Source organism: Macaca fascicularis, chromosome 6 (genome assembly GCF_037993035.2).
Source record: "Macaca fascicularis isolate 582-1 chromosome 6, T2T-MFA8v1.1".
Lineage (NCBI taxonomy): Eukaryota > Metazoa > Chordata > Mammalia > Primates > Cercopithecidae > Macaca > Macaca fascicularis.
The window spans coordinates 10,722,445-10,747,022 of NC_088380.1; the positions used below are offsets into that span (position 1 = coordinate 10,722,445).

General features: G+C 40.6%; 1 protein-coding gene and 1 long non-coding RNA gene across 4 annotated transcripts in view; one reads left to right on the forward strand and one right to left on the reverse strand.

The window, feature by feature from the left end:
- Nucleotides 1–507: 507 nt before the first annotated feature.
- LOC123573922 (uncharacterized) lies at nt 508–3,585 on the reverse strand. The gene is made up of 2 exons (XR_010587299.2): nt 2,788–3,585; nt 508–1,948 (listed from the first exon to the last, which is right to left on the reverse strand). It is a non-coding gene; the product is annotated as an uncharacterized lncRNA (long non-coding RNA).
- Nucleotides 3,586–5,285: 1,700 nt separating this feature from the next.
- The window catches only part of MARCHF6 (membrane associated ring-CH-type finger 6), an 82,138-nt gene continuing 62,845 nt past the window's right edge, over nt 5,286–24,578 (forward strand). For 2 of the 3 annotated variants that reach the window (XM_015451213.4, XM_065546098.2), the window contains exon 1: nt 5,286–5,486. In XM_015451213.4, coding sequence (XP_015306699.1) covers nt 5,468–5,486 — 19 coding nt within the window. In that variant the 5' untranslated portion in view covers nt 5,286–5,467. Of the gene's footprint in view, nt 5,487–5,827; nt 6,241–24,578 lie in introns of those variants that run through there. The other variant, XM_015451215.4, reaches the window with a different exon arrangement.

A 24,578-nucleotide genomic window follows, 5' to 3' on the forward strand; every position in this document is an offset into this window, starting at 1 on the left:
CCAAGGCGGGAGGATCACTTGAACTGAAGAGTTTGAGATCAGCCTAGCTAACATGGTGAAACCCCATCTCTACTAAAAGTAGAAAAATTAGCTGGGTGTGGTGGTGCACGTCTGTAATCCCAGCTACTTGGGAGGCTGAGGCACCAGAAGCACTTGAGCCCGGGAGGTGGAGGTGGCAGTGAGCTGAGATTGCACCACTGCACTCCCGCCTGAGTGACAGAGCGAAACTGTCTCAAAAGAAAACTATATATATATACACATACACACACGAACTATATATATGAACTATATATATGTGAACTGTATATATGAACTTATATATATTTGGAAATATATAATACATAATATTTCCAAATGATACAGAAAGGAATATCATTAAAATAAATATGGCTAAATATTAACAATTGTTGAATCTAGGTTGGGCATACAGGTGTTCATTATATTAATCCTTTAACTTTTCTGAATATTTCAAAATGTTTATAACAAAAGTTTGGAGAAAAGAACAACTGGTCTTCAAGGCCTTCATTTTAGTGACAATCTGGGTTAAATTGTAAGTAATTTTCATGTGAATATTGTATAAGAAACACATGGTGCTCTAGTTTGATTATTTAACTTGGTGTATATCACTGTTGAGCATATCTGCATGAAGTACTGAAAATGAATTCATTATAACCAAGAAATCCCGATGTAAGAGCATAGACACACTAACCCTAACGTATGGTTGTTACTGGATTGATTTTTCAGCTATGGTATGAATTTGTCTTTTCCTAAGAAGAGCATTCACACACATGTTGCTATTTCAGTGACATAAAGTATCTCCTGGAAAATCATAGTTACTCATTCAGCCAAAATTTAGTGACACCCTACTATGTGTTAAGCCCTGTATTGGCCTCAGGGATACATCGGTACATGAAATGAGGCCTCTGCCATTGGGGAGCCACAGGCCACAGACTCTCACATGCCTAAGGACAGCCATGCCCTCGCCCATGGAAAAGTGCAGAGTTCTCTGAAGATTTTGCTTGCATGCAACCTAAAAAATTATGCATTGCATATCCTCATTTCTTGATGAATACAATTTTATATTTTATGTTTAAATGGTGGCAAAAGATGTAATTCCAGTTTAAAAATTGAGATTTTAAAATAAAATTGTTTCATTACTCTTTCTTAAATAGTCATAGTGTAGTAGCTTTATAATCTGTGTTTACTAACTTCCATACCTGAGGTTTTGTGGATGGTTTCTGCTACCTGTTGCGTGTTAGTTCTTGTGCTAAATGTGAAGTGTGTGTGTGTATTGTATATACACCAACACACACACATCTATCTGTCAAAGAATCTCCACAAATACATTTCTAGGGACAATGAGTAGCACTCAGGTACATTCTTCCACAGAGAATTGGTGTTTGCTTTTGCCAGGTGCTTAGGGGATCCCAGCAGTCCAAGATTACTTCAAACTAAATTCACTGCTTAAGATTATTTGATCACTAGGGTATGGATTTGGGGTACAGTCTATGCCAGGGCTGATTCACGGGTACAAATTTTCAGAAACTTTTAAAAAATAAGGCTCAGATAAGTTTCCTAGAAGTTTCCAGGAGAAGTCAGATTTACTTGGTTCACCATTCCGAGATAGCAGCAGTGTGGGTCTTGGGCGAGGCTCCTGGTGGAAGGTCCCTTAACAGATGCCTTACCTTGGGCAGGCTCTGGACTTGGACAGCCGTCCTTCTTGCTGCTAGAAACTGTCAAACAGAAGTTCAAGTTTGTCTGGTTCAGCAAAACAAAAGCAGCCTTCATGTTCCATTTACTTTTTGGTATTCTCTCCTGTCCTTAGATTTTGGCCCAGTAGGCCAGGTATGGTGGCTCATGCCTGTAATCCCAGCACTTTGAGAGGCTGAGGCGGATGGATCACTTGAAGTCAGGAGTTTGAGAGCAGTCTGGCCAACATGGTGAAACCCTGTCTCCACAAAAAATACAAAAATTAGTCAGGTGTGGTGGCACATGCCTGTAATCCCAGCCACTCAGGAGGCCGAGGCTAGAGAATTGCTTGAACCCAGGAGGCAGAAGTTGTAGTGAGCAGAGATCACACCACTCCAGCCTGGGCAGCAGAGTGAGGGAGACTCCATCTCAAAACAAAAACAAAAACAAAAACAACAAAAAAAGATTTTGGTCTGGTAGTTACCTTACTATTTTTGTCAGGCCTTCAGTGCTTTAAAGAATCTGTTTTCTATATTTTTATATAGAATTTCCAACTGTTGGTCTAAAAAACCCAGTCTGCCATAGTCTTAGAAAGGGAAGAGAACATCACCACTTTTCTCAATACTTTACATGAGAGGGTCTTTTAACCTAGGATTCATGCATGGAGTTCAAGGCATCTATATACCCCCCTGAGATTGCAGGCAATGTTCTGTGTTTAACCAATTTTTTCTGAGAACAAAATCCATAGATTTTATCAGATTGTTAAAGGTGTCAATGATGGAGACACCCTCAAATTTGGTAACTATTGCTTTAGAGTTCTATCAGTACCTAGTAATTTAATTGAACTCTAATTCTGATAGATATCTATTGTTTTGTCCTCCCCCTTCTTGTGGGAGATGGTCTTTCTCCACTTCCACAAGGTAGTGTCCATTGTTCTTACCTGAACATGGCAGTTACAAGAACATGACAATGTCCATGTTCTTAAAGATCCTAGATCTTTGGCACAATCATTTGATTCAGGGGCAGGTAACTAGCTGGACCAATGAACTATCCTTCCCTGAGAATTTTTAACTTGGGACTAGAGATCATCAGCCTTACCTCGCCTATCTGATGATGGGGCAGAAGATGAAATGTTGGGAGCTGTCAGTGGCCTTGTTTCCAGACATATGGAGGAAGCTGGTCCAACAGTATGAAGCCAACGTGCAGAGAGAGAGGCAGAGCTGAGGCATGGGGGCAGAGAGGCATTCTCCTTCCAGTAGTCCCAGCAGTCCCTCCCCTTCTTGGAGTCTGTCCATATCAACAGTACCTTCCTCCCTTCTGCCTAGCAGTTGAGTTCCTGTCACTGGCAACCAAGAGAGGTGTGACTGATTCATGTATTGGAAGGGCTGTTGTGAGAACTAGTGCCTGACTCACAGTGGGGACTCAACAAATGTTGATTTATTACTCCTATATTTAATGCCTAAGTCTGAATGCGAAAAGGTTAGGGCAATTCCAGAAGGAATTACTATGCAGAAGGGAGAATTAGTTAAAAGGTTAACTTTCCTTTGAACATCACAAGGGAAGGCATGTAAAGACAAAAGGGGCCGGGCGCGGTGGCTCCAAGCCTGTAATCCCAGCACTTTGGGAGGCCGAGATGGGCGGATCACGAGGTGAGGAGATCGAGACCATCCTGGCTAACACGGTGAAACCCCGTCTCTACTAAAAATACAAAAAACTAGCCGGGCGAGGTGGTGGGCGCCTGTAGTCCCAGCTACTCAGGAGGCTGAGGCAGGAGAATGGTGTAAACCCGGGAGGCGGAGCTTGCAGTGAGCTGAGATCCGGCCACTGCACTCCAGCCTGGGCAACAGAGCGAGACTCCGTCTCAAAAAAAAAAAAAAAAAAAAAAAAAAAAAAAGACAAAAGGAAGGCTCCCTCCACGCCCCCCATACACACACATTCCCTTCATCCTAACCTGGCTCTGCAGCTCTGAGGGTCACGTACCTGCCCTTGGCACTACCAGTACTTCCTCCAGCAAACCTCAGTCTTTCTTTCAGAATCCTTCGCCCTGATGCCATATAACATCTGATAGATCTGATCGTCCTGATCTTTTCCCCTAGTCTCAGCAGGCCAACAAGTGTTCTGCTACAGGTCTTCCAGGGAGGGTTAGCTCTTGTTGGAGTTGGATCGGAAGGAGGGGAGCTGGGGAAAGAGCTGTCTTCAAATTGTTTCTTGGGAGGTAGTATATATAAACATATTTAGGCAGGGCATAGCGGCACACGTCTGTAACCCCAGCACTTCAGGAGGCCAAGGCGTAAAGATCGCTTGAAGACAGGAGTTCGAAATCATACTGGTCAACATAGTGAGACTGCAGTGAGCCACTATCGCACCACTGCATTCCTGCCTGGGTGACGATGCGAGACCTCTTCTCAAAAAAAGAAAAAAAAAAAAACATAAGCAAACAACAACAAAAAACAAATTTAAAGAATGGCTGTCTGCTTAATTATCAGGGCCAGCCCCTGAAATCAGTGGGTCCCTATTATGTAGAGTTTGAGTTCTTTCCTGCCTTGAGTAACATGAGTGACATCAGTAAACATTAGTCAAGCGCTGCTCTTTTTGAAAAACTGTATTTCATTATTTTTATTCTAAACCTTATTCTATTTGATGAAGATTGCGGGAGGGGCCCCCCCAATTTCACCACTCACACATAACAGCGGTTGCTAGCATTCTTTATTTGTGCTAGGTCATCTGCATATTGTTTAAACATTTTTCGAGGCTGGAAAGACTGCTCCCGCTCAGGCAATTCTGACTTGGCGGCCCTTCTAATTTGTATTCTCTAAATAATTCTTCATTTAGAGAAACAGTCAAGGATTACAGTGAGGGAGGGTGACGTGCTGATGGGGACAGAGCTTGGCCTAGGACCGTTCTTCCCTTAGCTCTGCGCAGGCAAGCGTCCCTAACTCGGTATCCGAACAGATCTCCCTTAAAGGAGGATTATGTTTCAACCCCCAGCCTCAGCGGTTTACTCAAATAGTCCTTCCAGCCAAATGCAGAAGTCTCCCTGGGAGTAATTTTGGTGAAGTCAGCGTTTGCCTTTTTCATCACAGTGAGGCTTTAGTAGTTCCTCAAAACGTGCACCACAACGGCCCGGGTGCTAAACAGAAATGCTGACGCCTGGGCCCACTCTAGCCATTCGGCCTCGGCATCGCGGTGCGGGAGCGTGGAGCGCAGACTCGCATTGTCACAGGCACCTCCCGGCCTCCCGAAGAGCCCCGCGCCGTAGCCTTTGTCTCGCACGTCGGCTGGGGCGGGGGCTAGGTTCTCGCGGCCTCTTCCCACTGCTCTGCGCCCCTCCAGAAGCGGTCACCAAAGCTCAGCTACTGATTAGGTTTCGGCCCCGCTGTCCGGTGCATTCTCGGCGACTACCCCAGGTGGCCCAGAGCACGCGGCGATTCACCGCGCCCCCGAAAAAGGTCCTTCCCCGCCTTAGCCTACAACCGAGCGTGCGCACCGCGGCCGCCGGAAGTGACACTGTCTGTCGTTGGGGAGCTCCCGCCCCTTCCGCCTCGGCGCCCCGCCCAGGCCTCGCCCCTAGGTGTTCCCGCCCCTCCCCCTCCCTTGTGGTTCGCTTTCTGTCAGCCTCTCTCCCTCTCCCTCTCCCCTCTCCTTCCTCTCGCTTCCTCTCTCGCACCTGAGCGCACGCACCTGCCCGGGCCCGGCTCCCTCCTCCTCCTCCCCGCCCTCTTTCCCCGCCCGGCCGCGGGAGCTCGTGGCTGCGTCACCGCCACCCCCCCCAGACAAGATGGACACCGCGGAGGAAGGTAAGTCGGCGACGCGCGGCGCCCGAGCCCTTGCGTCGGCTGCCGGGTTCGTGCCCCGGCCAGGTCCGCGGCGCTCGAGGTGGGCGGCTGGAGCGCGGCAGGGCGGGCGCCTGGGCCGTTTGCCCACCCGCGGGGCCTCTGGTCCGGGGAGCGGAAGGTGACCCTCGGCGCGCCCCCAGCCGTTTCCCGCCCGCGCCGCCGAGGGGGGCGGGGACCCTGCCGGGCCGGGCCCGGGTCCTGGGGCGTCGTGGCTGCTCCGGGCCGGCGTGGCCTCCCTCGTCCCCGCCGTCGCGCGCTGGCCCAGAAGAGGGGGCCGCTGTCGCTGCCGCTGCCGTCCGGGGGCGTTTTCCGCACCCTTCCCCCACTGGGTTTTGTCTTTCTTTACGTCCTTCTGCCTATTGCTCGCCAGGCCCTACCCCCTCGCCACAGAACTTCTTTGTTGACTTTGAAACTTCGCGAAAAATACCCCGCCAGGTGACTGCCGAGTGGAGTGAGCTGACCCCTATTGAAAAGCCCGGTCCTCGGCTAGCCTGCAGCTCGAGAATCTGTTTACTAAACGGAGGGGGGGCTCTTTTGTTGCGATCCATTTGGTTTTAAATCCTTGACACCTATAAGCAGGGTTCTCTTGGTTTTGTTTTGCGATTGCCTGTTGGATACGGTTACTTTGAACAAACTGACCCTTCTACAATGAATACCTAAGATGTAAACGTCCACACCTTATGTCTCTTCAAGCGCATTTTCTTACCCACTGAAGGTAGTAAATTATTTTTAACCAGCTGTGTTTTTAAATGAGTGGTGAGTTTATAGAGGAAATTACTAAATTATTCTGCCTTTTTTGATGTTCCGGTTATCGGTGCAAATGCTTTTCTACTTTAGGTATATTTATGGGGGGTATAAGCGTCTTTCAACCTTATAGGTTGTGATTTTGGCAATTTTAAATGAAAATGAATTATCAGACGCCGTCATGGGGTGCAGTAATGAGTGAAAAAAGTTTGATAATATCTCTGTAATGAGTTGATAACGACTTATTTTTTTAAAAGAAGTCTTGCCTTTAATAAAAACCTCAACTATAACATGTGGCACTTGCTGTACATTCGCGTTTGATCTTCGCAAAAGGCCTGTGGAATAGGTAGGTATTATCTTTTATAGATGTTGAAATGTAGGCTTCGTTGTTTTAATAGCTTGTCGAAGCTTTACACAGGTAGTAAGAGACAGATTTGAATGTAGGCATTCTGATTGCAAATAATTTCCCTTTCATTATGCCACAGTATGTTTATTATATACACTGAGTGTAGCTAATCGCCACTGGAGACGCCTTTGGAAAAAATAGTAAAGCGAAACTGCTGAAGGTTGGGAACTATTTCTTTTTGACAGGTGGTCCTTGCGTGTAAAATTTCCATCTATGTAGGTTTCACATCCTTTCAGATTCAAGTTTTAATGAATAAATCTACTAAGGCATGCATTTATCACAGGATAAGTACGGACGTATTATATTCAATTCTCATTCTTTTGGCCTGGGCATTGCTACTTGCATACTTTTATGGTGTGACAGTAACCTATGGTAATTCAGGAATTGCGCTCGAAGCACGTATGGAATCATGAAATATTTTCATTGTACTTCTAGTGCTTAAATATATTTTTTCTCTTGTAAAATTATAATCAGGATAAGGTATACATGACATTTATTTGTTGAACACTGTTCCCTGTTAAAATAACATGTGCTGAAGACTCAACGGGTAGAATATGCTTTACTAAACACTTTATATACATTTCATTTAATTCTGTCAACATCGTTAAGTAGGCGGCATTTTCATTTTACAGATGAGGGAACTGATGGTTAGTATGATTAAGTAACTTGTCCAAGATTATACAGGTAGTAAATGGCAGAGGCACGATTCAAGCTCATGTCTGTCAGACTCTGCACTTAAATTAGATATTTATTTATAAGTGGATACTAAATGTCCAATGTTGGAATTTATTTTTGTCACTCCCTCTATAGGATGGATCATTTTTATAATTTGGCGAAAATTTTATTTTGCTTTATTTTATGAAATTAGTAGTCATGAAATGCAAGTGAATTTTAGTGCTGTATTCTCATGCCTGCTTTTGCAAAATTCCAATTTGGAAGTCTTCTGACATTTTTACGATAAAATTTAAGTTGAAATAACACTTAAAGGAAAAGGGAGGGTTATAGAGGATTAAAAATAATAGAGTGAGGATGCCAAAAAACTAATAAATGTTCTATTTGCGAAATCAGTTATTATAGATTATTTCTTTAAAAAATGCAACTTAGGTTTTTAAAATCTGTTATTTTTTGGTAGGAGATATTCAAAATATGGCCAAACATAAAACTAAATTGAAAAAAAATCAGTATCACCTACTTTTGAAAACACTAATGCTGTTGTGGTTCTGTTTTTTATTTATTTTTTTTGTTTTCTGAGACGGAGTCTTGCTCTGTCGCCCAGGCTGGAGTGCAGTGGTGTGATGTCAGCTCACTGCAACCTCCACTTCTTGGGTTCAAGCAATTCTTCTGTCTCAGACTCCTGAGTAACTGGGATTACAGGAGCGTGCCACCTCTCCCTGCTAATTTTTGTATTTTTAGTAGAGATGGGGTTTTGCCATGTTGGCCAGACTGATCTCGAACTCTGACCTCAGGTGATCTGCCTGCCTCAGCCTCCCAAAATGCTGGAATTATGGGCATAAGCCACCGTTCCTGGCCGGTTCTCTGCCCTTTAAAAATATATTTTAATATTCCGCGCAAAGAGATTAAGAATAATGTTACAAAAACACCAATGATGCGCATATAGTGTGTAGCTCTTCCCTTTTAAAAATAGCATGTTGCTTGCCTCTGATGGTACCATATATGATAGTCTAATGCTCAGAATGTTATGCATTTGTAGTAATACTCAGTTCTGACGTGGCCCTTTCATACTAATTGTTTGCTAGATTTTAAAGATCTCTTAAGTGTCTTCAGTATTAAATTTTTGTAAAATCAACAGGTTCATAATCCATTCTCATGATACAGGGATGGATGAATCATTCTTACTGTGTATATGTTATTTGTGAGTGCAGATGTGTTATGTCAATTGCTATCCATCCGCACATTTTTAAACTTCAGAGCTGTAGGAGACCTTAGACATTTGCCCTCCTCATTTTATGGGTTAGGAGTCTGATCCTGCAATGCACTTGAGATTTCTCAGTTTCACAGAAAAATCTATCCCTTGCTCAAGGATATACTTTTTTTTTTTTTTTTTTTTTTTAAAGGAAAAGCAGTACAATATTGGAATAGATGTTGCAAGTGTTGATGTGAAGTTTTCAAAGATAATATTATTTTGTCATAGAATGCCCACATTTCGGCTCAGTGATATAAAGCTGACTTTTTTTTTTTTTCTATTTTGCTAAATTACCGTTTGTATTAGCAGAACATAATACAAAGTCTTAGTTATTTTTTTATGGAATACCAAAGCAGTTGTTCTTTATGCTTTATGGAACATATTCATTCGAAAAGTGTGAAGCTAAAGAGTATTATGGTTTGAGGTAACTTAAATTTGGAAGAAATGAGTTAAAAGGATAGAAAGTTGTCAGAATCAGACAGCTAGTTACTCTCTTTCTAGAACCACATGGTCTTCTTTGTTTCCAGAGATGTCTGCTGCATGTTTCTTACCATACATCACCTTTCACTGTTTTGGCATGTTTGTGACCAAGTGTACATGCATTTATTTGTTAAATGCTTATTGAGGACCTGTTATGAGCCAGGCACTATTTGATGCATTTGGGCTAGGCAAGGAACAATATAGAGAAAATCCTTTCTTTCATAAAGCTTACATTATAGTTATTAGCTTAAGACAAAATAAACATGTAATAAATTATATGGCATAACTCGAAGGTTATAAATGCTGTGGAGAACAGTGAATTGGGAGGGAATAAGAAGTGCCAGGATATGAGGGCAAGGGTTGCTGTTGGTTTTTTTTTTTTTTTTTTTTGAGACGGAGTCTTGCTCTGTCACCCAGGCTGGAGTGCAGTGTCGTGATCTTGGCTCACTAGGTGTTGCAGTTTTAAATATAGCAGTAAAGGAAGGCCTCACTGAGAAGGAGCAAAGGAGAAGGAGTTAGCCCTGCAGATACTCTGGGCAGAGCGTTCCAGGCAGAGGGAATATAGCCTGTGTGAAGTCTCTAAGATGGGAGCATGCCTAGAGTGTTCAAAAAATAACCAGGAGAGCAGTGTTGCTGTAATGGAGTGAGAGTTGGGAGAAGAGTAAGTATAATATGAGGTCAGAGAGATCATGGAGCCAATGAGGAATGAGCATGTAGGACTTCACTGACTTTTACTTTAGTGAGATAGGGACCTATGGGAGGGTTTTGAGCTGAGGTGAGACATAAATTGTCTTGATATGCAGCCAGCCTTCTGTGTCTGGGTTTTGCATCCATGGATTCATCCAATGTCAGATGGAAAATACTTGGAAAAAAATAGATGATTGCATCTGTAGTGAACATGTACAGACTTTTTTTCTTGTCATTATTCCCTAAACAATACAGTATGACTACATAACATTTATGTTATAATTATTCTAAGTAATCTAGAGATAATTTAAAGTACAGTTGACTCTTGAACAACATGGGTCTGAACTACATGGGTCCACTTACACATGGATTTTTTTCTTTAATGGAAAAAATTTTGGAGATTTGCAACAATTTGAAAAAACTTGTAGATGAACTGTGTGGTCTAGAAATAGTGAGAAAGTTAAAAAGTTATGTCATTAATGCATAAAATATATGTAGATACTAGTCTGTTTTACTCAGTATCAAAGTATATACAAATCTGTCATGAAATGTTAAAATTTATCAAAACTTACACATACAAACATGTAATGGAGACTGCACATGGCACTGTTCACAGTTGGGAGATGTAAAGAAACTTAGATACAATATTAAATCATAACTGCATGAAATTAACCTTAGTGCATATTGTGCTACTGTAATAATTTCATAGCCACCTTCTGTTGCTGTTGTGGTGAGCTCAAGTGTTGCCAGTATCCTATCTGCTTAAAACACCTTGTGAGGCTAATCACCTCTGCATGAGCCATTCATCTCTCCAGTAAATTGTATATGGTAAAAAGTATGGATTCTCTGGATTCTCTTGTATTTTTCATTGCATTTAGTGCAGTACCTTAAACTTTGACTAACATGATGGGATCCATATGAGGTGCCACTAAGTGATACTGGAAGAGCTCCAGGAAGCTGAAAAAAGGCATGACATTATGAGGAAAAAGTCGAATTGTTTCATATGTGCCATAAATTGAGGTTTGTAGCTGTGGTTGCTGGCCATTTCGGAATGATTTATCTTGTAAATAGACAGGTATCAATAAATATATGGTACAGTGCTGTAAATGTATTTTCTCTTCCTTCTGATTTTCTTAATTTTTTTCTCTAGCTTTATTGTAAGAATAAAGTATATAATATTGAATACAGTATATAATACATATTACAGTACATATTGTAAGAATACAGCATATAATGCAATACATATAATACAGTTTATGCATTCATGGCATAATTTTATTTTTTTGCTCCTACACAGTTCATCTGTTTTTTTTTTTTAAATTGTTCCGAATTTCCAAAAAAATTTCCAATGTATTTATTGAAGAAAAAAATCCATGTATAAGTGGATGCATGCAGTTCAAACCGTGGTGTTCACAGATCTGTACTCTAACTCATCTCTAGAGTACTCATAATACCTGGTATGATGTAATACAGAGGCCGGGCACGGAGGCTCGCGCCTGTAATCCCAGCACTTTGGGAGGCCTAGGCAGGCAGATCACCTGAGGTCAGGAGTCCAAGACCAGCCTGGACAACATGGCGAAACCCTGTCTTTACTAAAAATACAAAAAATTAACTAGATGTGGTGGCGGGTTCCTGTAATCCCAGCTACTTGGGAGGCTGAGACAGGAGAATGGTGTGAACCTGGGAGGCGGAGCTTGTAGTGAGCCCAGATCACACCATTGCATTCTAGCCTGGGCAACAGAGCAAGACTCCATCTCAAAAAAATAAAAAAATTTAAAAAATGTAATACAAAATATGTATTAATTGACTGTTTATGTTGTATTATGTTATGGTAAGGCTTCTGGTCACCAGTAGGCCATTAGTAGTTTTTGGAGAGTCAAAAGTTGTATGTGTGGTGGTTTTTTTTTTTTGAGGGGGGGATGGAGTTTTGCTCTTGTTGCCCAGGCTATAGTACAGTGGCACGATCTCAGCTCATTGCAACCTCAGCCTCCCAGGTTCAAGCGATTCTCCTGCCTCAGCCTCCTGAGTAGCTGGGATTACAGGCATGTACCACCATGCCTGGCTAATTTTGTATTTTTAGTAGAGATGGGGTTTCATCATGTTGGCTTGAACTCCTGACCTCAGGTGATCCGTCTGCCTTAGCCTCCCAAAGTGCTGGGATTATAGGCATGAGCCACCGCACCCAGTTGTATGTGAATTTTTTATTGTGCAGGAGGTTGGTGCCCCTAACCCTTGTTCAGGAGACTCCTGTATATGGAAGGATATGCATAGGTTACTTGGAAATATTGTGCTGTTTTACATAAGGGACTTGAGCATCTGTGGATTTTGGTACCTGTGGAGTTCCTGAAACCAATCCCCCAGGGTTACTGGGTCTGTCTCTTTCCTGGTTGTTTAAAACAAGTTTCTGTTTGTCTTAAACTCAAATGTCTGGAGGCTAGAATCTCACTGGCTTATCTTGGGTCGGTTGCCTATCCTTTTGATCCAGGTAGCTGGGTGGTGGTGGGAAAGGTAATGTAAGAATAAGAATCATGACTGGCTGTGTCCATTCTTGAGCTGGTAAGACAGTTCAGAAGAGATCTGCTACATTGCTCAATTAGAATACTTTTTAGACTGAAGTCCTGTGAGTGATTATTGCTGGGTTATCCTCTTCCAGACACCTACTTCCCATTTCTTCCAGGCCAGGCTTACTTTAGTGGGTTTTACTTCTCTCCTGTAAGGATATGAAGATCACTTATTTTTAGTACAATACAGGTAGAAAAGAAAGAGTTCTTAAAAAGTGAATAAGAAGTAAGACCCCCCCTAGGGGAAAACTTAATAATTCAGACTGTATTTTAGAATGCTGTTGCAGTAGGCTAGATGAGATATACAAGTTTACATTAAGATAGAGGGAATGGAAAGAATGGAAAAGAAGAAATAGACCAAGATAGAATTAATAGAACATAGCAATTGAAGAGGTAGTATAAGGAGGAGGAGTTACAAATGATTGATTTTTAGATTTTTTTCAAATGGGAGTGGAACGAGATAAGTAATTCAGTTTTAGACATTGTTTTAGTTTGCAGGGGCTGCTGTAACAGAGTACTGCAGACTGGGTGCTTAAGAGAAATTTATTTTCTCAATGTCTGGAGGCTGGAAGTTTGAGATAAAGGTGTTGGCAGGCCTGGTTTCTTCCGAGGCCTCTCTCCTTGGCTTTTAGATGATTGTCTTCTGTGTCTTCTTGTGGTCTTCTCTGTGTGTCTTCATGTAGTTTTCCCTCAATGTCCTAGGCTGCTCTTTTAAGGACGCTAGTCATACTGGGTTAGGGCCCACTCTGAGGACCTCATTTTAACTTAATTACCTCTTTGAAGATCCTGTCTCCGAATACAGTCACATTATGTATGCTGTAGGATAGGGCTTCAACACATGAATTACGGCGGGGGAGGGGGAATGCAATTCAGCCCATGATAGACATGAATTCTTGAAGGCTTGGAAGACTGAAGCATTCCCTGTACACTTATTTTTTATAACTTAACTTCATTATAATACTTTTTTTTTTTTTTTTTTGAGACGGAGTTTAGCTCTTGTTGCCCAGGCTGGAGTGCAGTGGCGTGATCTTGGCTCATGGCAACCTCTGCCTCCTGGGTTCAAGCGATTCTCCCGCCTCAGCCTCCTGAGTAGCTGGGATTACAGGCACGCACCACCACAACTGGCTAATTTTGTATTTTTAGTAGAGACAGGGTTTCTCCATGTTGGTCAGACTGGTCTTGAACTCCTGACCTCATGTGATCCACCCGCCTCGGCCTCCCAAAATGCTGGATTACAGGTGTGAGCCATCGTACCTAGCTGTAATATCCTTTTTACTTTCCTGTCTCTCTTCTTCCCTTCTGTCACCTCTTAATGTATTCTGTAAAGATGGAGTCAGGTTAATAAAGTATAATTTACACACAAATTTACACTGTGTAGGGTGCAGTTCTGTTCTAACACTTTTGAAATAGAATATTGGAGATTCTGTGTCTTTTTTGGTTACTTCCCCATTTACCAAATATCAGGTACATGTCTACTATGTATCTAGGACCTGTGCAACAATGTTTTCTGCATGTTTCATTTTTTCATTCCAAGTCTTGAAAAGTGCCAAGAGGCATTTCTATTGAATGGAACAGTTTGAAGACCATTGATGTAGAGTAGTTTTCAAAGCTTTGTCCCAGGACCCCTTTACACTCTTAAAATTGAGGACCCAAAAGACTTTTGTTTATGTGGGTTATATATATAAAGATAGATATTTACCATATTAGAAATGAAAAATGAACACAAATTATTTAGAATATTTAAAAGTAACAATGAACAATATATGTTAATAAAAATAACTTTCTCTGGATTATTATAAGACAATTGGATTCTCATCTCTGCCTTTGCAGTAACTTTGTTAAATGTTTTGGTTAGTGTATATAAAAATTTGGCATCACACAGATATATAGCTTGAAAAGGGATATTTTCAGATATTTGTATGTTCTTTGATATTATGTCAAAACTTGACAAGTGGTAGTTTCTTAATGTCGTATCTGAAAACATGTCAATCACCTTAAAAAATTAAATTAACTGTTAAAATCCATTGGTCTGATAGTGTAGGATAGAGAGTCCAGAAATAGATCCACACATACATGGACAGTTGATTTTTGGACAGAAGTGCAAAAGCAATTACATAAAATATAAAGGATAAAGTATAGTTTTTCAACAAATGGCGCTGGAATAGTTGAATAGCTGTAGGCAAAAAAAAAAAAAAAAAAAAAAAGAACTTTGAGCTATAGCTTGTGCCATATACCAAAATTAACTCAAAGGGATGTTAGACCTCAGTGAAAAACCTAAAACTATGAAACTTCTAGGAGAAAATATAGGAGAAATTCTTTGTAATCTTGGGTTAGACCAAGATTTCTTAGGTATGACTCCAAAAGCACGATCCATAAAAGAAGTGGATAAATCCGATGGTATCAAAATTCAGAATTTCTTTCAAAATTAAAAAGACATTGTTAACAGAATGAAGACAGGATACAGAAAATGTATCTTATAAGGGGCTTGGAGTATATTAAAAAACTCTCAGAACTCAGTAATAGGAAAACAAATAACTCAGTTTTAAAAATGGTCCAAAGATTTGTATAGACACTTCACTAAAATATGTATGTACATGACTATTAAGCATATGAAAAGATGCTAAGCATCATTAGTCAAAACTATAATGAGATAGGACTTCACACCTACTAGGATGGCTATAATCAGAAAGAACAGGTAAGTGTTGGTGAGCATTGTAGAAAAATTGGAACCTTCATTTGTTACTGGTAGGATTGTAAGATAGTGTGACTGATTTTGGTAATTCCTCAAAAAGATAAACTGAATAACCATATGACCCAGAAATTTCATTTCTCAGTGTATACCGAAGAGAATTCAAAAAATATATTCACACAAAAACCTGTATATGAGTGTTCATAGCAATATTATTTATAATAGCCAAATAGAAACAACCCAGTGCCCATCAACTGGTGAGTGGATAAATGTGGTCCATTTGTAAAATGGAATATTACCCAGCAATACAGAGGAATGAAGTACTGATGCATGGTACAACTTGGATGAATCTCATAAACATTAGACTAAGTGAGATAAGTCAGTCACGAAAGAACATATTTTCTATGATTCTATTTGTGTGAAATGTCCAGAATAGGCAAATCTATATGTAGAGAGATTAGTGGTTGCCTGGAATTGGGGAGAGCAGATGGAGTAGGAAGTATCCACTAATAGTTACAGGGTTTCCTTTTGGGATGATGATGATGTTCTAAAAGATTATGGTGATGGTTGCGTAACTCTGTAAATATACTTAAAACAATTGAACTCTTTAAGTTGGTGAACTTTATGACATAAGTTATATCTCAATAAAATTGTTAATTAAAACTACTGTGAGATACCATTACATACCTATTAGGGTAGCTAAGATGATAATAGAAATGATTGACCATACCAAGTGTTTGTAAGGATGTAGAGCAGTTGGAATTTTCATATACTGCTGGTGGGAATGTAAAGTGGTACACCACCACTTCTGGGGAGCAGAAAACAACCTTCCAGGGTACAGGTAAGCCAAAGTTGATGGGCAGGTATGCAAAGGGAGTTGAGATATCACTGTGTGTACCTGTACAAGTCCTGGAGTGTGTTGGGTCCTCATCAGCAGGGCTGTATGAAGGTGGTCACTGAAACAAAACTACTGATGGTGTGGCAGGAGCTAGAAAACACCCCTTTCTTCTTTGATATCCCTCCAGCACCCTCCACTGGCAGAGTTTAACTGCCCCTCGCAAAAAAAAAAAAAAAAAAAAAAACAAGCTTAGTGTACCTATCACTGAACAGGGACTGAAAGGGAGAATTTGGAGTTGAGAAGGGGATACATGGATAACTAGCTCATTACTGCTGAAATTGTTGGAATCATCGCCTGTGCTGCTGAAGCTTGATGTTGCCCACTGCTACTGGCAGAATCTCCACCATGACTTATGCATCTGTTAGCAGGAGTCTGCAGTACCTGCCATTAGCTGCAACTGCTGGTTTTTAGAAACAGAAGTAGAAAATGGTTTCACTGTTTCCCTGCTCCTTTTTTATTTTTATTTTTGAGATGGAGTTTCGCTCTTGTTGCCCACGCTGGAGTACAATGGTGCAATCTTGGCTCACGGCAACTTTTGCCTCTCAGGTTCAAGCGATTCTCCTGCCTCAGCCTCCTGAGTAGCTGGGATTAGAGGCGCATGCCACCACGCCAGGCTAATTTTGTATTTTTAGTAGAGACGGGGTTTCACCATGTTGGCCAGGCTGGTCTCGAACTCCTGACCTCAGGTGATCCACCTGCCTTGGCCTCCCAAATTGTGAGATTACAGGTGTGAGCCACTGCACCCAGCCTCCCTGCTTCTTATCTCACAGAAGTGCTTGTCATTGACAGACTCTTAACTTAAGCCTAGCTGGCAAGGAGGCCAGAAAGTGCAGTTTTCAGGCTTCCAGGACCAACAGTACAGGTGAATTTTTAATTTAGTAACGATAGTAATCTGGTGAGCTAAAATAAGTAAACTTTGGGGTACATAGAGAATTGGAATTTTTAAACTGTGTTTGCAAGACCTAATTCCCAAACCTACATATTTCGTTTATGGGTATACTCTGACCGTCAAAAAGGAAATATTTTTTGTAAAATTTGAGCAGTTAAACATTTTTTTCTGCCTGTAATTGTAAAAATAGCAATGAAACACTAGATACTTGGGGACAGGAAAGGAGGAAAAATTACCCATGTTCTCATCTAACCAGTTACAGTGCCTATCATTTTTTGCATTTTCTCCTTTAGGCTATGGTGTTTTTACCTAGTTGGAAGTAAGGAAGTGTGGTCATTTAAAAATGTTATATCTCTTTGTATATTAGCAAATTGTGTGTGTGTGTGTGTGTGTGTGTGTGTGTGTGTATATATATATATATATTTTTTTTTTTTTTGAGATGGAGTTTTGCTCTGTTTCCCAGGCTGGAATGCAGTCGCGCAATTTCGGTTCACTGCAACCTCTGCCTCCTGGGTTCAAATGATTCTTGTATCTCAGCCTCCTGAGTAGCTGGGATTAAAGGTGCATGCTGCCATGCCTGGCTAGTTTTTGTATTTTTAGTAGAGACAGGGGTTTTGCCATGTTGGCCAGGCTGGTTTTGAACTCCTGGACTCAAGTGATCCATCCTGCCAAAGTGCTGGGATTACAGGCATGAGCCACTGCACCCGGCCTTATATTTGCTTTTTTTTTTTTTTTTTTTTTTTGAGACTGAGTCTCGCTCTGTCGCCCAGGCTGGAGTGCTGTGGCCGGATCTCAGCTCACTGCAAGCTCCGCCTCCCGGGTTCCCGCCATTCTCCTGCCTCAGCCTCCCGAGTAGCTGGGACTACAGGCGCCTGCCACCTCGCCCGGCTAGTTTTTTGTATTTTTTTTTTTTTTTTTTTTTTTGAGACGGAGTCTCGCTCTGTCGCCCAGGCTGGAGTGCAGTGGCCGGATCTCAGCTCACTGCAAGCTCCGCCTCCTGGGTTTTTACGCCATTCTCCTGCCTCAGCCTCCCGAGTAGCCGGGTATTTTTTAGTAGAGACAGAGTTTCACCGTGTTAGCCAGGATGGTCTCGATCTCCTGACCTCGTGATCCGCCCGTCTCGGCCTCCCAAAGTGCTGGGATTACAGGCTTGAGCCACCGCGCCCGGCCTATATTTGCTATTTTTAAGGGACTGTATACATTCCATATAGTGAATGTGCACCATTTATATAGCTGCTTCCCTATTTTGGGATATATAGGTTATCTGCAGACATTTTGAGTAATATTTTTAATATATTTTCAAAATTGTCTACTATAATTGTAGCTACCAATTGTAAAAATTTTATTGATAATTACATATTAAAAATTCCTTGTTTACTTCAGGCCGATGAACAAGGTCAACATTAACCATTATATGTGGCATACTGCCATGCTTATTACTTGAGACCGTCACTAGGACAGTTACTGCTGTTATTGAGACTGTCATTATGACAGTTACTACTGTTACTACTTAGAGTAACATTATGAGACTGAGTGAAGAGAGATGAATGTGGAAATGAAAACTTAAGACAAAAGAAACTCTTAAAGGAAGGGTCCAGGGGAAGAAAAAGAGGGCTCCCTGCTTCTAGTGAGCAAAGGCAGCAGCCTACCTTCCACAGCCCTTTGTATTTATTGGGTAGAAAGAGCAGAGGGGAGGTGGTAACAATTGGTCAGCCGCTTAATTGATCACAGGTTCATATTATTACTAACAGGCTTCAGATGTACCTAATCACAAGCAACACTGCGCTTGGGGCGTGACTGAACTCAGCATTCCTTCTGGGTGGCATAGGCAGTTTGTCAGTTTGCCAACATTCTGCGTTTATGAGAACAGTTTGCTGTTTACTCTTATAGCCTCCAGTGGTATACTGAGTTGATCACCACCCTCAATCTTTCGGCCTCCAACAGTTATAAATCATGTTGATGGCTTATCCCTTGGTATGATATGATATGATATGATATGATAAAAATGCCACTTTATGTGATTTTTCCTTCCCAAAACCCATAGCCCCTAGTCTATTCATGAATCATGCAATTTCCAATAAAGGGACATTCTACAGTATACCTGACCAGTACTCCTTAAAATTGTCAAGGTCATCAGGAACAAGGAAAATCTGAGAGACTGCCTGAGTCCAGAGGAGCCCAGGGAGACATGACAACTAAATATATGTGGATCCTAGAACAGAAAAGGGACATTAGGTAAAGACTAAGGAAATGAGAATAAACCGTGGATTTGAGTTAATGACAATGTATCAATATTGGTTAAGTGTAACAGAAGTGTAACAAACCCTACTACTAAGACCTTAATAGTATGGGTATTGTGTGCTGGGTATATGGGAACTCTGTACTCTGTTCATATTTTCTGTAAATCTAAGACTGTTCTAAAAAGTGAAGTCTGCTAGTAATAAAAAATAATCCTTTGTATATTAAATTATCACTAATTTATCACCAGAAGGGAAGTGGAGAGATTTTGAAGTCTTACATCAAAGAATTTTCAAGATAGATAATTGCTTAAGAGTTATAACATGTACCCCAAAACTTAGAGTTTTATTTTTTTTCTTCGTACTAGGCACTTAGGATAAATTATTGAACTGTACTGTTGGCTAGAAAAACTTCGATGGAATGGGCTGACTTCCACAGTAGGCTCCAATTTGATAACCTCCTCTCATTGGTTATTGTTTTCTTTCTTTCTTTCTTTCTCATCTCCTGGGCAATCTCCATAAGAATTTGAAAGATTACTAAGGATTTGAAGTTTTTTTTAATTAAAAAAAAAACAAAACACTGTTGTTTATTGAGCCAAGCTCTATGGTGGAATCTTTAAAAGGTATGTGTGTAAAGACATTAGGTATCAAACACAGCAACAAAAATTGCTACAGGATTAAATAGAAATATCCCTTTGAAAACCAGGAAGAGCTTTTCCATTTTGTTTCTAAGTTGGTTTGCATTCATAACAAGCAAGATGCATTGATTTTACTTTGGCATGAGCAAGATTCATAATTTTACTGCATATGAGTCTGATGAGAGGGAGCCTCAGTCTGCCACAGAACCTACTTCGTGGTTTAAGTTTTAGTAAAGGACTTTAAGCTGAGCCCTGTGTAGACTTCACTCTCTTTTTGTAGCCTTGGCCTTGTTGCTCTGTTGAGATTTTGGGTGGTGGGATTGGAACTAGTATACAAAACAGGCTGTTCTTTTTTTGACTTTGTATGTTTGTAATAGTCGTCCTTGCTTCATGTTTTTGCAAAGCTGCTAGGATTCTGTATAAAATAGGATCAGCTAAGTTACGTCGTAGTCACAAACTACCCTAAACCTCAGGAGCTTATAAAGCATCAAAAGGTTAATCACTTCTTGGCCAGGCACATTGGCTCACACCTATAATACTGGCAGTTTGGGAGGCCAAAGCCAGAGGATTGCTTGAGCCCAGGAGTTCGAGACCAGCCTGGGCAACGTAGTGATAGTGAGACCCTGTCTCTACAAAAAATAAAGAAAAATTTAGCTGGGCGTGGTGGTGTGCGTGTGCAGTCCCAGCTGGGAGGCTGAGGCAGGGGGATCACTTGAACCCAGGAGTGCTTTTTGTTTGTTTCTTTTCGAGATGGAGTCTTGCTCCATTGCCCAGTCTTGAGTGCAGTGGTGTCATCTCGGTTTGCTGCAACCTCCGCGTCCCAGGTTCAAGCGATTTTCCTGCCTCTGCCTTGCGAGTAGCTGGTACTACAGGTGTCCACCACCATGTTCTTTAGCAGAGATGGGGTTTCACCATGTTGGCCAGACTAGTGTCAAGCCCCTGATCACAAGCAATCTGCCCACCATGGCCTCCCAAAGTGTTGGGATTACAGGTGTGAGCCACCGTGCCCAGCCAGGAGTTTGAGGCTGCAGTGAACTATGGTTGGGCCATTGCACTCCAGCCTGAATGGCCTGGATGACAAAGCAAGTCTCTGTTTCTTAATTAAAAAGAAAAAAAAAGATTAATTTTCCAGTGTGGGTGGAGGGGGAAGCGCTTTTGCTAACTGTAGTCCCTGAGGAACCCAGCTTGATGGAAGCTCCATCCCTTACTGCATGCTTCCATGCCCGTTGAGGCAGGGAAAATGCAGCGTGATGAATTGTGTTTATTGGCTCTCAAACACTTCTACCAAGAAGGGATACTTGTCATTGTACCTCATATTTCATTGACCAAAGTAAGTTACACGTCCATGTCTAATTTCAGAAGTGGCAGGGAAGTGCAGTTCCAGCATATGCCCAGAAAGTGGAAAGTGAGAAATATTTGGTGACCAATGCTGATGATTTCCAGTCCCTAACAACATCAGTTTTTGCCCGGTTGGATGAAAAACGTGCTTATTGGGTATACACTTCAATCTACAGTTTCATTAGATGACATTTTAGAGAGGGAACAAGTATTTTTTTTATGTCATCATTCTTTCTTATTTGTTCTTTCTTCCCACATGTTTGTGTAGACACTACTGTAGAAGGCCTTTCTGTTTCATTTTTCAAGTTAAAGTATAATTTACAGTAAAATTTACCTTATTTAATACCTATTTTGACAAATACATGCAGTCATATAGCCAGCACAGTCAAGATATAGAATAGTTCCATTACCCCCCTCCTCGCAAATATCTTTTACCCTTTTATGGCCAAATTTATCCCCATTTCCAGCCCCTGGCAACTACTGATCTGTTTCTGTCCCTATTGTTTTGCCTTTTCCAGAATGTCATAAATAGAACCATATAGTATATAGTCTTTTGAGTCTGATTTCTTTAACTTAATATAATGTTTGAGGGTTATCCACATCATTGTTGCTTGTATCACTAGTTCATTTCTTTATATTGCTTAGTGTTTTATTGTAGGGATGTACCACAGTTTATCTGTTACCCAGTTGTGGAATTCTTGAGTTGATTGTTTCTAGTTTTGGGGAATTAAGGATGAAACCGTTATACATACTCACATAGGTTTTTGTGTGAACATAAGTTTTCATTTTGTCAGGTTAAGTGTAAGTAGGATTTCTGGATTGTATGGTAAGGGTGTTTTTATTTTCATTTCTTTGCCCTTTCAATAGGTATGGGGGTATCTTACTGTGAATTTTTTTTTTTTTGAGACAGGATCTTGCTTATCACCCAGGCTGGAGTGCAGTGGTGCAGTCATAGCTCACTACAGCCTCCAGCTCCTGCCTTAGCCTCCTGAGTAGCTAGGACTACAAGCAGGCGCCATCATACCCTGCTAATTTTTAAATTTTATTGTAGATATCTGGGTCACCCTATGTTTCCCAGGCTGGTCTTGAACTCCTGGGCTCAGATGATCCTCTTGCCTCAGCCTCCCAAAGTGCTGGGATTACAAGCATGAGCTACCATACCTGGCATTACTGTGATTTTTATTTAAAAATTTGATTGTGGTAAAGTATATGTAATAAAATATACTATTTTAACTATTTTTGAGTATATACTTCAGTGGCATTAAATACACCTTGTTGTGCAGCCATCACCATCTTCTTGTGATTTAAATTTGCATTTCTTGAATGACTTTAACATTAAAAATTTTTTATTCCTCTTTTGGTGAGTGTGTTCAGATCTTTTGCTGATTTTTTTTTAAACCATTTTCTTTCTTTCTTTCTTTTTTTTGTTTTTTTTTTTTTTGTTTTTTTACCTAGCCCAGCACGAAGATGATTTTTTTTTTTTTAGTTTTCTTATTGTTGAGACCTTGATTAGCAAACTGAACAAAGAACTTGAACAGATAATTCACAGAGAGAGAACTTGGTAAACTGTGGAAATGTTCAGGTTGGCAGTAATAAAACTACTTTTTAATTAGGTGTACTACCTGTTTATGTTTTATCTTTATATTTCAGTAATATATGTTTTACTGGAGGGAGCAGTCTACTGTGCGAGTGGGAGAATATGATGAAATTGGAGGAGCAGATAAATAGAGTATTGACATTATGGGAAAAAAACATTCAAGATAACCTGATTGCTTGATGAAGGTAGTTGGGAAGAAGCATGATACGGTCAAAAGGAGAGTACTTTTGGAATTGGGAGCTAGTTTTTAATCCTCATTTGGTGCTTGCTTGATAATTACTTGGTTCTCAGTAACTGAAATAGAATTAGCTATTCTTAGATTTCCAGCCAGTTTTCTGAAAGTGTGACAATTCGGTAATATCCTAGATCTCTTGCATACTGCCTTCTCCTTAGTCTTGTGTGGCCTTAGGTGTGTTATGTTACCCTGCCCCTTTCAACCTCAGTTTCCCAAACTGGGATTGGTATTGTGAGGAGTAAATGATGGAATACATTCAGAGCACTTAGAACTGTGTGTAGAGATGGTAGGTGTATTAGTCTGTTTTCATGCTGCTGATAAAGACATACCTGGGACTGGGCAATTTACAAAAGAAACAGATTTATAATGTACTTACAGTTCCATGTGCCTGGGGAAGCCTCACAATCATGGTGGAAGGCAAGGAGGAGCAAGTCACTTAATAGGGATGGTAGCTGGCAAAAAGAGAGAACTTGTGCGGGGGAACTCCTGGTTTTCAAACCATCAGATCTCGTGAGACTTACTCACTATCACGAGAACAGCACTGCAAAGACTTGCCCCCATGATTCAATTACCTCCCACCAGGTCTCTCCTACAACACGTGGGAATTCAAGATGAGATTTCAGTGGGGACACAGCCAAACCATATCAGTAGGTAATGAAATAAAGGGTAGTTCCTAACTGATGTCAAAGTAACAAATGAATGTTGTGCTTTTTTATACTTTTTTTTTTTTCGAGGCAGTGGTTAGTCTTTTAAAACGCCTTCATTAAAGTTTCTAGTACACTATACCAAATAGAAGTTAAAAGACATGCAAGTAGCTGCTGGCTGGCATCTATAGTCACAGCTATTCAGGAGGCTGAGACAAGATGATTACTTTAGGCCAGGAGTTTGAGACCATCCTGGGCAACATAGTGAGACTCCATCTCCTAAAAAAATTAGCCAAATGTGGTGGTGTGCTCCCGTAATGTCCACTCCCCACAGAGATTTTAAAATAGCAATTTTTATTGCTGCCAATGTGAGTAGGCCAAAAAAAAAAAAAAGAGAGACATAGAGACATTTGATGGAAGACATTTCATCTTCATTTGATGGAAGATCAAATGCCAGTTAATTACTTAAAATTAATTTTGAGAATATGAAAACATCATTTTGGATTTTGATGTTTTCTGTTCCATAATTTTCCTTTTCCTTATATTCCTTTTTCTCCTAAGACCCAATTGAGGGGGGAGAAAACCCACAGCATCTTAAAGATCTTTATTCTTTTATCATGTCTGTGTACTATTGTTAGTGGATATAATGCTTTATGAAATGTGATCATTTCAGTAGTTTTGTAAAATATGTTTTGACTTAAAAGCATGTAGCAATAGTGATCGTTAATCCATTCATTAGAATTTTTTGTACTTCATTATACAATTGACTCTATGCGAAAATAGATACTCGGGAGATTTTAAAGAGTTATTAATACTGCTTGGAAATAATGATATGTTAGAATTCCCTTCAGGATTTTTTTCCCTACTTGAGACCTAACCTGTCATTGTTTTCATATAATCAAATTAAAGTAACACATGGATTAATGCACTTGTTCTTCTTCTTGACAAACTCCTTGAAGAACAATTTTGGAAGTATTTATTAATTTGCTTTAAAATAACAGCACTCATTATGTGTTAATATAAATACTATTTTTCATGAAAATAACTATTCCAGACCCCCAAAATTGATGAGGAAAGTGGATTGTT